At 36.0% G+C, this 13,531-nt stretch overlaps 1 protein-coding gene across 1 annotated transcript in view; it reads right to left on the bottom strand.

Annotated features, from left to right (window-relative positions):
- The window catches only part of LOC109070714 (complement C3-like), a 79,139-nt gene that overhangs the window by 9,359 nt on the left and 56,249 nt on the right, over positions 1–13,531 (bottom strand). The window contains 13 exon segments of the mRNA XM_042764278.1: positions 1,406–1,489; positions 3,210–3,290; positions 3,574–3,663; positions 4,674–4,779; positions 7,285–7,374; positions 7,503–7,593; positions 8,028–8,073; positions 8,200–8,290; positions 8,373–8,429; positions 8,637–8,795; positions 8,892–9,055; positions 9,208–9,364; positions 9,650–9,745. Coding sequence (XP_042620212.1) covers positions 1,406–1,489; positions 3,210–3,290; positions 3,574–3,663; positions 4,674–4,779; positions 7,285–7,374; positions 7,503–7,593; positions 8,028–8,073; positions 8,200–8,290; positions 8,373–8,429; positions 8,637–8,795; positions 8,892–9,055; positions 9,208–9,364; positions 9,650–9,745 — 1,312 coding nt within the window.

Below are 13,531 nucleotides of genomic sequence, written 5' to 3'. Positions count from 1 at the left end.
TCCCATTTTTTTGGAATCGGATTTGTACTATAACTATGTTTTCAGAGGTGTATAAAGACCTGTCTTGAAGAACCGTTATGTTTTTATTACATTAGATTGAGCAGTTTCTATCTACATACACCTTGGGTCCCCTTACGTGGAAGTCGCCACCATGTTTGTACAGTAGCCCTAAACGGACAAACTGCTCTACAGAGCACGTTTCATCACTTTGTTGTTCTTGCAAATAAAACACTGACACAATGAATAACAAGTACATTAACATTCGCAATAGCATTGATTTATTGAATAATTAAGTTAATATAATTCCTTTGTAAAGAAATCTCATTGCTCTCTGCTGTCTTTACCGATGACATCTTTACCTGCGTCAGCCACCATAGCTGCTCTAAAGGGAGGGGTGAGTGGGGGACTGAGCCGTTGGTTGCAATTCACAACCTCACCGCTTGATGGCGCTAAAATCTACACACTGCACCTTTAAAGTGCCCCATACCTTTTCGACTATTACCTTTCATGCAATGTCATGTAGCTGTATGTGAACATAAACTATCTGCAAAGTTGTGAAGCCAGATAAATTTATTATCTGTCAAAAAAAAAAAAAAAAGAGTCGGCTCACAATTGCCAAACGAGTCGTCGGGAATTTGAATCTTATTCTGTTACGGCTCTATGTTACGAAGTAACACATTTGCATAATGTCCACCCACGTTTTAGGTTGCCAACTTGCCTGTCCACAAACACAGTAATATTTCTGTGTGGTTAACATAATTTTGAGAAGACGCTGTATCCTACGCTGTGAGAGTAAATTTGTTTGATCACATCTCATAATTACCACAAACTTGTCAACACTTGACACTAAAAAATGTCCTGCTCCAGTCATGCTTCTGAATCAATGTGGTAAGCTACAATCCATACAATCTTTTCTATGTACTGACAGGTCTCCAGGGCTGTCATTCTGTCAAGGCAATTGGCATTTAGTTTCCAACATGCGCTGTACACGGCAGACCAATCCAGATCTCTCTACGGCTCTGGACCAATCACAAAGGACTGCGCCATCTGACCAATCACAGCAGTGAGGGCTAAAAAAGGAGGGGTGTAGAGAGACTGATTCTTTGAACTGCTTCGAACGAGTCATTTATGAATCATTTAGATATGAGGTAAAATTAAATCTATTTTTTGAGAAAACTAACTATTGTTTTGTTGGACAAAATTGGGTGGTAATATATAGTGAAATATTTATATATATTTATATTAAATACAGATTTTTTTAAAATACAAATACAAAAACGAAAATACCGAGATATATACCGTATATCGCAAATCAGCAAAAAAATACAGAGATATGAATTTTTGCCCATATCGCCCAGCCCTTATTCATTGTACTTGAGGGACACAAGTGAATAATGAATTGTACCTTCTCTTAGCACCTGCTCCACCTTCATGTCATAGATGTCAGAGTCCTGTTTCAGATCCATCCCCACCACTGTGACTTTATAAGCTGTCAAACAGTCGTGTTATATTGGTGATATATATGAGCTGAGAGACTGGATCTCAATGTCTGAGGAAGGAGAACATGCACTCTAAAAAATGCTGGGTTAAATATAACCCAACGCTGGGTTAAAAAGGGACCAACCCAACAGTTGGGTTGTTTTGACCCAGCAGTTGGCAGAGGTATAAAGTCCAGGGGTCAGAAAGTAAAAGTCCCGCCATATGTTTATTCCACCCATGAACTCAGCAAGCTGTTTTAACCAGAGGAGAACCAAGTCATTCCTTTCACATCACAAACGAGTCTCGAGTCAGATCCCAAGTCCTCAAAGAGTTAAAGTTAATGAGATAACTAAGTGACTAATTAAATGAAGATTGTGCATTAGTGATGAACACCTGCTGTTAACAATCAACTTAACAGAAGAAAAAGAGAAACACAAGAACTACAACTGACTCCAGGCACAGCCTTGGATGAAATATACTGATTTATTTCTTTTTTTTAAAAGCACACAAGATGCCACCATAACTGTGGTCAAGGTTTGCTTTAATTAGTCTCTTGACCCTTTTAATAACTCAAAGTAGTTGGTTTCTAAGCAATTGCAATATTGTTTCACAGCAAACATTTGTGCATTGCTGAATCAAAAGCTTGAAGTAGCAGAGTAACTTGTGGTTTCTGCTAATAACTCATGGTAAATAAACATCATAAAGCAGTCTCTCTCTTTGGTTTATTGTTCAGGTACTGTAGAACTACAAAAAAAAAAAAAAAACTATTAAACAAATGCCACCTTAATGTGTCAATATTGAATAAAAAAAAAACCTATGTCATCTCAGGAATTTAGCCATGAACATTTATCATACTATCCTCAACAGTGGTGACAATAATTTTTCATACTGCAGTGCATTATGGGAGTTTTTACTATGGTGTTACCCAGCATTCATTGCATCATGAAGCATTTTGTTGATTGTCACCATTGTTGAGATTGGTATACTGGGTCTTGATGTCTCTCTGTGTCTAAGTAGTATAGTAGTTTTTTTTTTTTTTTTGGTGTATTATATGTATATATATACACACACATATACTTTTTTTTATTAATTCACTATATATTTTAGAACAACAGTGTTCTGTAGTTTCACATAGCTCTTAATGCAAAACCTGAACAAGTAAATGGAAGCAAGGTATTTTAAATGAAATCAGGCCATTTCATGAGGCTTGTTTCATCACGTATAAATAACAAATATCTCATCATTGTAAAACACCACATGCATTTCTACAGAGAGAGAGAGATCTAGCGCAACAAGTCAAGGGTCAAGAGCACAACTAAATCAAACACTGATCTCCATGATGGTGGCATCATTTTAACCAAAAAAACATCAACATCTGATCCTCTGTAATTTCCAATAACAGCATGTGTTCATCATTAATGCACAATCATCATTTAATTAATCACTTAATTATCTCATTAACTTGAACTCTTTGAGAACTTGGGATTTGACTTCAGGCTTTCTTATGACTTGAAAGGAATGACTTGGTTCCTCCTCTGGTGAAATCAGCTGCTGAGTTCATGGATGGAGCAAAAATATGGCAGGACTTTTACTTTCTGACCCCTGGAATACCCACCTCTGGTCAAAATAACCCAACCGCTGGGTCAAAACAACCCAACCGCTGGGTTGGTCCCTTTTTAACCCAGCACTGGGTTATATTTAACCCAGCATTTTTTAGAGTGTGTGTTTACCGTAATCCATGCCAGCTTCACAGGCTCTTTTCAAACGCTCCTCTTCTCTGACCTGATTCTTCTTCTGGTAACTGCAGTTCTCTGTGTTGTGAGATGTTGATTTTCTCATATTTATATACGCATTCATAACAGACCAACAAAACATTTTCCTCTATTCAAAAAAAGTAAATAAATTAAAAATGAAAATATAAATCTTTACACATCTCTAGATGTGCATACATTTGATGAAAAATAAAGTAAAAGACCATTTAAACTATTTAATTGATGACTGATGATCTTATGATGAATTCCTCGTGTTATTCCTCGTTTCTAAATGGTTTTATATAAAAATGTCTGGTGAATAAAAAATGTATGATTGTAATACCTTCTGCACACAGGCACAGGTCTCCTTTACACAGTCTGTGTATTGCACCATCTGTCCTTTCAGGGTGGTAGAACTTTGTACAGCGTGCATCTAAAACACACATGCATTTAATTAAAAACAACTACAACAGCCTTCTAGCACTTTCCGGAAAATCCCAAACACAGCAGCTTGTCACACACACCTTCAGCCTTAAAGGGTTAGTTCATCCAAAAATGAAAATTATGTCATTAATGACTCACCCTCATGTCGTTCCAAACCCGTAAGACTGCCGTTCATCTTCGGAACACAGTTTAAGATATTTTAGATTTAGTCCGAGAGCTTTCTGTCCCTCCATTAAAATTGTATGTACGGTATACTGTCCATGTCCAGAAAGGTAATAAAAACATCATCAAAGTAGTCCATGTGACATCAGAGGGTCCGTTAGAATTTATTGAAGCATCGAAAATACATTTTGGTCCAAAAATAAAAAAAATTACAACTTTATTCAGGATTGTCTTCTCTTTCGGGTCTGTTGTGAACGCGACTGCTGTGACTGTGACTGACAATAACAAAGATAACACGTCAGCAGCATGGTGAACGCGCTCATAACAGACCTGGAAGAGAAGACAATGCTGAATTAAGTCGTCATTGTATTGTAAAGTCATTGCTTCAATAAATTCTAACGGACCCTCTGATGTCACATGGACTACTTTGATGATGTTTTTATTACCTTTCTGGACGTGGACAGTATACCGTACATACATTTTCAATGGAGGGTCAGAAAGCTTTTGGACTAAATCTAAAATATCTTAAACTGTGTTCCGAAGATGAATGGAGGTCTTACGGGTTTGGAATAACATGAGGATGAGTCATTAATGACATAATTTTAATATTTGGGTGAACTAACCCTTTAAATCAGAGCATTTGACCAACCAACGTTCTGCACTTTAAAAACAATCTGCTCTTGTGCTGAAATCTGCTATAGCAGAGCAATTTGTATTAATATATATCTTTGCCCTCCCCTTACGTCACTGTATTATTTTCTTTTGTAAATCACTTTGGCTAAATGATATATTTTAAATGTTCATTTAAGAAGATGGGTGGGTGTGTGTGCAGCGCACCTGGTGAGTAATATTCATATATTGTGACTGCAGCAGACTGTAGCAGACCCACATTATACATCTGGTGCATTCTGAAGGAAATTACTTCCACCTCTTTATGAGAAACCTAATAACACAGAAACCAATGCAAAGTTATATTTTCCATTTCATATTTTACACTGCACTGTAAAACCTGACAAGTCACAGTAACTCAAACCGTTTGAGTAAACAGATATCCTTAAAAACCTGACAAGTTAGGTTTACTCAAACCGTTTGAGGAAACCGATTGCCTTAAACCATTTAAGTTTTAAAACTAATAGTTGTGAGTACTCTGAACTTAATTCAGCTGAGTTCACTGAAAGACGATATAGATTGCAATTAAGTAATTAAGTGATTAATTGAGTGATAATTGTGAATTAGTGATGAACAGCTGCTGTTAACAAACAGAATTACTGAAGAAAAGAGAGAAAGGAACTACAACTGACTTCAGACACAGCCTCACTAAACCTGACAAGTTATGTTAACTCAAACCGTTTGAGGAAACCGATTGCCTTAAACCATTTAAGTTTTAAAATCAATAGTTGTGAGTACTCTGAACTTGATTCAGTTTAGTTCACTGAAAGAAGATATACATTGCAATTAAATAATTAAGTGATTAACTGAGTGATAATTGTGAATTAGTGATGAACAGCTGCTGTTAACAAACAGAATTACTGAAGAAAAGAGAAACACAAAGAACTACAACTGACTTCAGACACAGCCTTAGATAAAATAAACTGAAATAAAATACATTAAATCTCTCAAGATCTGATTAAACAACCCCACAAACAGCATCACCAGCTCCACTTATTAATAACCAGACTGACTTTATTTCTGTCAGACGTCTACAGAAGATCTGATTGAGAATTAAATAAGGTTTAGATGTTGATTTATTGTTTTATTTAAAGTAACCATGTTAGAGATCAGTGTTTGCTTTAGTTGGGCTCTTGATCCTTGATTTCTGTCTTAGGTTTTTCTATGGCTGTTGTAACCATTTGTTGTAACTCAAAAGCCCAGAGAAAATATCATCAGGCGTTATACACACATTCACACTCTTAGAAGCTGCTTTTATCCAAAGCAACTTACAGTGCATTAAGGTTAGCATTTTTTTTTTATCTAACCTGTACCTAGATGTTGGTTGTTATACTGTATATTGGTGATGACAATCATTGATTATTGAACTGTTTGGAGTCTAATCTCTGATGAAAAAGGTGTTGTGTAATTAGTTGGATTGATTGCAGTAAAAGTGATTCTAAGAGCCAGTGGTTCTGTGATAATCAGTTAATATAAAGAACTTTCCAAACAGTTTTGGCCTTCTATGGTGTCAGTTAGTCACACACAGACATCAATAATCAGCATATGAACCTCAACAATGGTGACCATAAAAAAACAAACAACAACAAAAAAAACAATGCAGCAGAGCATGCTGGGAGCCATGGATGAGTTTTGAACTACAATAGTACCCAGCATGCATTGCAGCATGTTTTTTTTTTTTTTTCGTAACCATTGTTGAGGTTCATATTCTGATTATTGATGTCTGCGTGTGACTAATTGACACCATAGAAGACCAAACTGTTTGGAAAGTTCTTTATATTAACTGGTTATGAAAGAACCACTGACTTTTTTAATGGCTTTCATTATAATCAACTGAACTAACTATAAAACACCTATTTACTCAGATTTTGAACTCTGAACAGCTCCATAATTGATGATTATCATCACCAATATGCTGCATAACAACCAATACCTGATCATATTTTCTCTGGGCTTTGTGAGTTATAACAAACATAAAAAAAAAACACATGGTTACAACGTCCAAAAAAAAAAAAATATAAAAAAAAAACAGAAGTCAAGGGTCAAGACCCCAACTAAAGCAAACACTGATCTCTAACATGGTTACTTCAAATGAAACAATAAATCAACATCTAAACCTTAGTTAATTCTCAATCAGATCTTCTGTAGACGTCTGACAGAAATAAAGTCAGTCTGGTTATTAATAAGTGGAGCTGGTGATGCTGTTTGTTAACAGCAGCTGTTCATCACTAAAGCTCAATCAGCACTTAATCAATCACTTAATTACATAATTGCAAAGTTTTAAAACTTACATGGTTTAAGTAAAGGCAATCTGTTTACTCAAACGGTTTGAGTTACTGTGACTTGTCAGGTTTTACAGTGTGGAAACTGCCCATGTTAAAATTTGCATTAGCCACAAATAATAATAATAAATCTAATAAAAAATAAAATATCTATAGTTGCATTTACACTGAAAAGAGTTTTGTTTGCTGCATATCTGACAGAAAAAAAAAAATGTTATAACAATAGGCTATATATTACATATATACTTTATATTGTGCTTATAATATTATGTAAACTATGTCTATGTTGTCCAAAATGTACTTAGAGGTGTACAGTCAGTGACGTGGAACTTTATGGATGTGCAGATACTGGATATTAATGAAGCACTTTGTCAGCCAGTCAGAATAAAGAACTCAACAATATTTCATAGAAATATAAAACAATAGCACATTTCCTGATCAAAAGAAAACAAGATTGAATCTGTTTATGAAATCATCAGACAACAGTTTGCTGATACCTTATCTAAGTAGAGGATGAGGGATCCTCGCTCTGACAGAACTTTATTCATTTCAAATTTCTGAATGTATCTCTCCTTCCCTGAAGACAACTGAGGACAAGAAAATAAGAAAACAAAAACCTCAATACATGACATGATCAAAATGCTTTATGTTCTGGCAGCAGATGAGTGTCTTCTATATACAGAAACATCACTGCATCAGTTTATCATCACAGTACCTCTTTAAGATCACTTTCTTCAACTTCAAATCCAGTCGGTAAACCAACGTCCAGAATAGTCATGGTGGCATCGGTTTTATCACTTTTGTAGCTGTGAAGATGGAGATCGAGAGAAGATTTTAATAACAGGTTTTGTAGTTTTGCTCCATCTTCTCTGTGTTTAAAGCTGTTTTTACACTAGATCTTTTGGTTTGAACCCGAGCCGTTTGACCGCAGAATTATAATACTGTAGTAACACAGAGCTATTTGTCTCTGAATAAACTGTCTTTGTAAAGTGAGATACATCTGCATCATAACACACTAGAGATGAAGTCTCTTTTAGAGTTAATATGTTTTCACATGGTAACCAACTGTCACTTGTATTCACGTTCATGATGCAAACATACTGCCAATGTGAGAAAAGCAAGTTCAGGCAAAAAAAAAAAAAAAAATAAAATAAAAAAAAACTGCTTAAATAAGCACATAATGATTAATTACCAATAGAATAGTTTCTTGACATAATTATAGACTTATTAGTTCACATACATGAAATCCATAGTGAGCTTGTAACTTGCAATGGTTCCTTGTTTTGCTAAAAAAAAAAAAAAATTGGTGGTAATTAAAATAAAAAGCAGCACATAATGAAGTGTTATAGAGGTTTTATTTTAGCTCAGAATGTATGGAAATTGCCACAGAAAGAGCATGAACTCAATCTTACCTTCATTGTTTTTCTCCATTTTAACAGTCAGATCAAAGAAAGTACAGTCAGATTTCTTCTCAACAGGTCTGGCGTAGTACAGCGTCAGAACCTGAAAACAGCAGCACGTCTCAGATTAGATGTTACACGCTTTAATCTTGCTGGTGACTGTATAAACGCTCATGAACACTCACTGAGAGAGTGGCTCTTCCAGTTCCTCTAGCAGTTACATTGAACTGGTTTATCTCCATCTGTTGAGTGAATGCAGACGTACTCCAGTCATCAGAATAATCAAATCCATGATATAATAGAGATACCTGAAGATTTCACTGACCAAACTAATGATGTAGACAATAAAAATAGACTCCCATAATTCTTCATTTAATATCATACCACAAAAACTTTCAACTGACATGAGCAGCAAACAGTTTGAATCTAGTAGATGAGTTATTCCTCACCTTGTGTGACCATGTAAGACGCATATTATCTCTTTTAAAAGTCCATCTGACAGGTCTGGGTCTTCCTTCCACAGACAGCTCCACGTCCAGATTGAAGTTTTGTTGGTCCTTCACCTGCGTGCGATACTCTGCCACAGCCTGGAACACCATGATGGTCGCCTAGAAAAGACAGAAAAGCATTCAAATCCTGTCCTGCAATGTCAGTCCTGCACTTGTTCTGCTGTCTATCAGTTAAATGATGAGGTGTTAGTGTACCTGTGTGGTGCCAGATCCTCCATAGTGAGACTGTTGTCTGTTCAGCCAGTGCACTGCTTCTCCTGCTTTATCAAAGTCTTTTGCCTTCACAAGCGCCAGCACAGCATAAGCTGTCGCCTCTAGTGAGTGATGATGCTGTCCAGGGACAGTCCAGGACCGACCGGCTGTTTCAACACAGTAACAGAAACAGGATCGTCTCAAGCAGCTGTCATTACACCACAAAACATCTGTAATTCTTCCATTATTTACACTTTGGTGAGTACTGTTGAATGTTGTACAAAACATCTCTTTTTGATGCCTTGTTGACTTGACTGACCTTCATGTTGTGAGGAGTATCTCATCAAGATGTCTTTATTGAGTTTGCCAGCATTGGCCATGGCATATGACATCATCGCAACAGCGTAAGGATTGGTCAGTTGTGGAAGTCGACCTTCCAAGAAAGAAACAGCCTTCCTGATACTTTCATGCAGACTCTATAAAAGTGTGAAAAGTGAGGGGTCATATGATGCTGCTAAAAAGAACGTTATTTTTTGTATTTTGTGTAATGAAATGTGGGACCCATCACAGTCAAAGAGCTGTTTTAAGACCGTAATAATGAGATCAGAGATAAATTTTGGTTTGCCTTGATTATATGGCCACATACTTACTATAAAGTTATAGAGGAGATTTACAGAAACAGCAACCTCTTGAAGTTAGCTGCAGTGTGCATGTGGCCAATGAAGCACCAAACCTGCACGTGGTGAAACAAATTCACTTACAGCAACTGATCCAGCACAGATCTCTCTGGCCTCCTGCATAGCAATCACAACAAAAGCTGTCAGAGAGGCATCAGCATCTTTGCTCTGTATGCCGCCCTGGAATAAAAGCATAAATAATCTAGATTATCAAAAAAAACCCTGTCAGATTGTGTGTGTGTGAGTGTGTGTGTGTGTGTGTGTGTGTGTGTGTGTGTGTGTGAGTGAGAGAGAGAGAGAGAGAGATTTTAAATTTGCATAGCTCTTTATTGGACCATAAACAAAATATAAATCGCATTAAACAAAAATAATACATAATCACAGGAAATGTGTAAAAAAAAAAAAAAATTTTAAAACAGAGCACAATGCTCCTTTGTTACACCATTTCAGTTCAAAAGAAGGATGATCATCCACTGACTTATAAAAAGTTACAATCAATCAAAAGTCTAGCCTTCACAAGGGCTGAGAACAAAACAACCACATTTTGCCCAGATTTCTCTTCAATCTTGTTCTTTCTACTTGTATAAACAGCTAATTTAGCTTGACCCAAAATAAAATTCAGTATAATTGACAATCATAACGTTTTTTTTTTTTTTTTTAACGTATTTAGCACCCAATACAAAAATGTCCTTTAAAAATGTTTCATTAAAACAACCAAAAAGATTCCTTAATACCACAAATAAAGGATTTAACCTGGAACACTCCATAAAAGCATGAAAAACTGTTTCTCTTTTAAAACAAAAAAAGACATTCAGAACTCACTTCAGGGTTTAAAACAGAAAAAAAAGCATTAACAGCAATTGCGCCATGAAGAATTCTCCATCGTATATCTGTCTTTAGTAATGGTGAATCAGGGTATCTTCCGTCCATTCCAAATCCGTTTTCAATTAAAAAAACAGAAAACGAAAAGACTCAAGAGGATTCAAGTGAGAGAACATGGACAAGACAGTTGGTCCGTGTACGTTTTGATCATTTCATTTCCTATTTAGAATTCAATAACGACAAATGGAAAAATGGCTCGTTTATTCGTTTTTCTGTTTAGTTTAGTTTATTTGTCGTTTGGGGTTTACAAATCGGTTTATGGCTTCAATATTTCATTCGCACTTGTGGGCGGCGCTGAAACGCTGCTTTCATCTGATTGGTCGAATCGCTCCGCCTTCAGTTCGGTCTTTTCATTCTTTCAGGCAGAATAAGAGTCATTGCGAGTGCGACACTGTAATGTCTGAAACTATCGCTCACTGTTAATTAGCATAATATTTGAGTCAGATGTAGCTGGGCACATAATTCGTGCTGCTGCGACCTGCAAGTGACCCCTTTAAATTATTTCTATCTTATAGTATTGTATGAATATTGTCCCACTGATAAATACAGTGCAAATAGTTCCTTCTTTTCATTCTTTCAGGCAGAATAAGAGTCAGTGCGAGTGCGACACTGAAATGTCTGAAACCACCACTCACTGTTAATTAGCATAATATTTGAGTCAGATGTTGCTGGACACATAATTCGTGCTGCTGCGACCTGCAAGTGACCCCTTTAAATTATTTCTAGCTTATAGTATTGTATGAATATTGTCCCACTGATAAATACAGTGCAAATAATTCTATCTCCTTCTATAAAATTAAAGTGGAAATAAAAATTAATAAACCTTAGCTCAATGATAGCTGTATAATATAAAACAACATTAACTACTGCAGCTGGTGCCAAATAAAAATTATTATGTATTATGTAACAGCAAGTCAAATGTAGACTAGAGGGCCACACACTTGCACTGAATGTAGCATTGAATAGACTGAACATGAGCAATACCCATGTTACTGTTTCAGGACCATATTTGTTCCTCCTAGTTTACTGTGTTTTGGTTAGGATATTTAAAGATGCAGTTTTTTTTTTTTTTTTCCTCTGCCTCCAACAGATCCTCGATTTGTAATTTGAGGTTATGAAAAACAGAGGGATCAGCATCACTGTGACTATATATATATATATATATATATATATATATATATATATATATATATATATATAAAAATTACCACATAAATAATTTATAATTTTCACTTATCCCTCCTTACTTCAGAACGTCTGTTGGAGGCCCCTCATGGCTTGGAAAATGTTTCCAGACAGATTCAGGAGATTAATTCCAACACACAGGAATCAGCACATAGGGCAAACCTAGTGACCATCTTAAGGAAACATTCATGTGTCTTATCTGCAGAGGTACCCACTCACAAAACAAACCTGCATCTTTAAATATCCTAACCAAAACACAGTAAACTAGGAGGAACAAATATGGTCCTGAAACAGTAACATGGGTATTGCTCATGTTCAGTCTATTCAATGCTACATTCAGTGCAAGTCTGTGGCCCTCTATTCTACATTTGACTTGCTGTTACATAATACATAATAATTTTTTATTTGGCACCAGCCGCAGTTAATGTTGACAGCTAGCAGGAGTGTGGTGGGGTGCCAGGTCTGTTTTGACCAATGGATGAAGACCTCAAGGCAGTGCCCTATATGCAGATCTGAAGATTTTGTCTTTATAGATTACATTTTCCATTGTACTAACTGACGTACACCTCTGCATGCAGACACCCAACTGTACAAATTAATTTATAGATTTAAAACCCAGTCCTGAACCGGGAGAACCATGTTCTGCAGAGTTCAGTTCCAGCACACTTGCTTGGACATTGCTACTGATCCTGAAGACCTTGCTTAGCTTAGGTGTATTTATTTCGGGGTAGCTGAACTTTGCAGGACACTGGCCCTCCAGGAGCAGGACTGAGAGTCCTGACATTAGCTCTTTACATTCTTTGCATGTGATTTATCAACACCTAGTACATCTTAAAATATACAGCTCATGAAAAATAAAAGTTCCAGATCGACAAACATTAAATGCATAAACCAGTGTGAATAAACAATATCTTAAAAGAAATTTGGAGGTAGGTTGAAAAAGCCAGAATGGGAAGTTTTAAGTAGTTGTACAGCTTAAAGTGTGAAGTTTATTCTTGTACACAGATATGGCATATTCATGGCATTACACATGAAATTCATGTATTTATTTGTCATTTAAACTGATGTAAACAGAAATCCTGTCGCCCCCTCTAGTGGACATTAAGTGTTAAGGCCTTCATTGCTTAGATAACAAAAGTCACTAGGATTTTTTTTGGGAAAGGTAAGTCTGGCCAGTTATATAGCACCGCAAGTCAGATGAGTCTGAAGATCTGAGCTGAATTTGGTGAAACATTAAAGTTCTAGTCTGTGTCAATTACTCTCATAATAAATAATAATAATCTTCAAATATATGTTTGCTTTCTCAAGCCCAACAAAGAAGACTAAGAAGAGAAACATAATTCAGTTTAGTATGTAATAAAAACTAATATTACTAATTTCATAAATTTAACTATATTAATTTTCAAAATTAATTATTATTGTCACACACACCTAGTACCTTTTGACTTAAAAGACGAGAGTGGTAAATGTTACAGACATATTATCATGGATCTGTTCAATTAATTATTAATTTTTATTTACACTTCACTTTTATCCAAGGAGACAGAACTATTTGCACTGTATTTATCAGTGGGACAATATTCATACAATACTATAAGATAGAAATAATTTAAAGGGGTCACTTGCAGGTCGCAGCAGCACGAATTATGTGCCCAGCTACATCTGACTCAAATATTATGCTAATTAACAGTGAGCGATAGTTTCAGACATTACAGTGTCGCACTCGCACTGACTCTTATTCTGCCTGAAAGAATGAAAAGACCGAACTGAAGGCGGAGCGATTCGACCAATCAGATGAAAGCAGCGTTTCAGCGCCGCCCACAAGTGCGAATGAAATATTGAAGCCATAAACCGATTTGTAAACCCCAAACGACAAATAAACTAAACTAAAAAGAAAAA

This window comes from Cyprinus carpio, chromosome A1, assembly GCF_018340385.1.
Source record: "Cyprinus carpio isolate SPL01 chromosome A1, ASM1834038v1, whole genome shotgun sequence".
Lineage (NCBI taxonomy): Eukaryota > Metazoa > Chordata > Actinopteri > Cypriniformes > Cyprinidae > Cyprinus > Cyprinus carpio.
The sequence above is the reverse complement of the archived record's forward strand: the minus strand, read 5'-3'. Positions and strand labels throughout refer to the sequence as shown.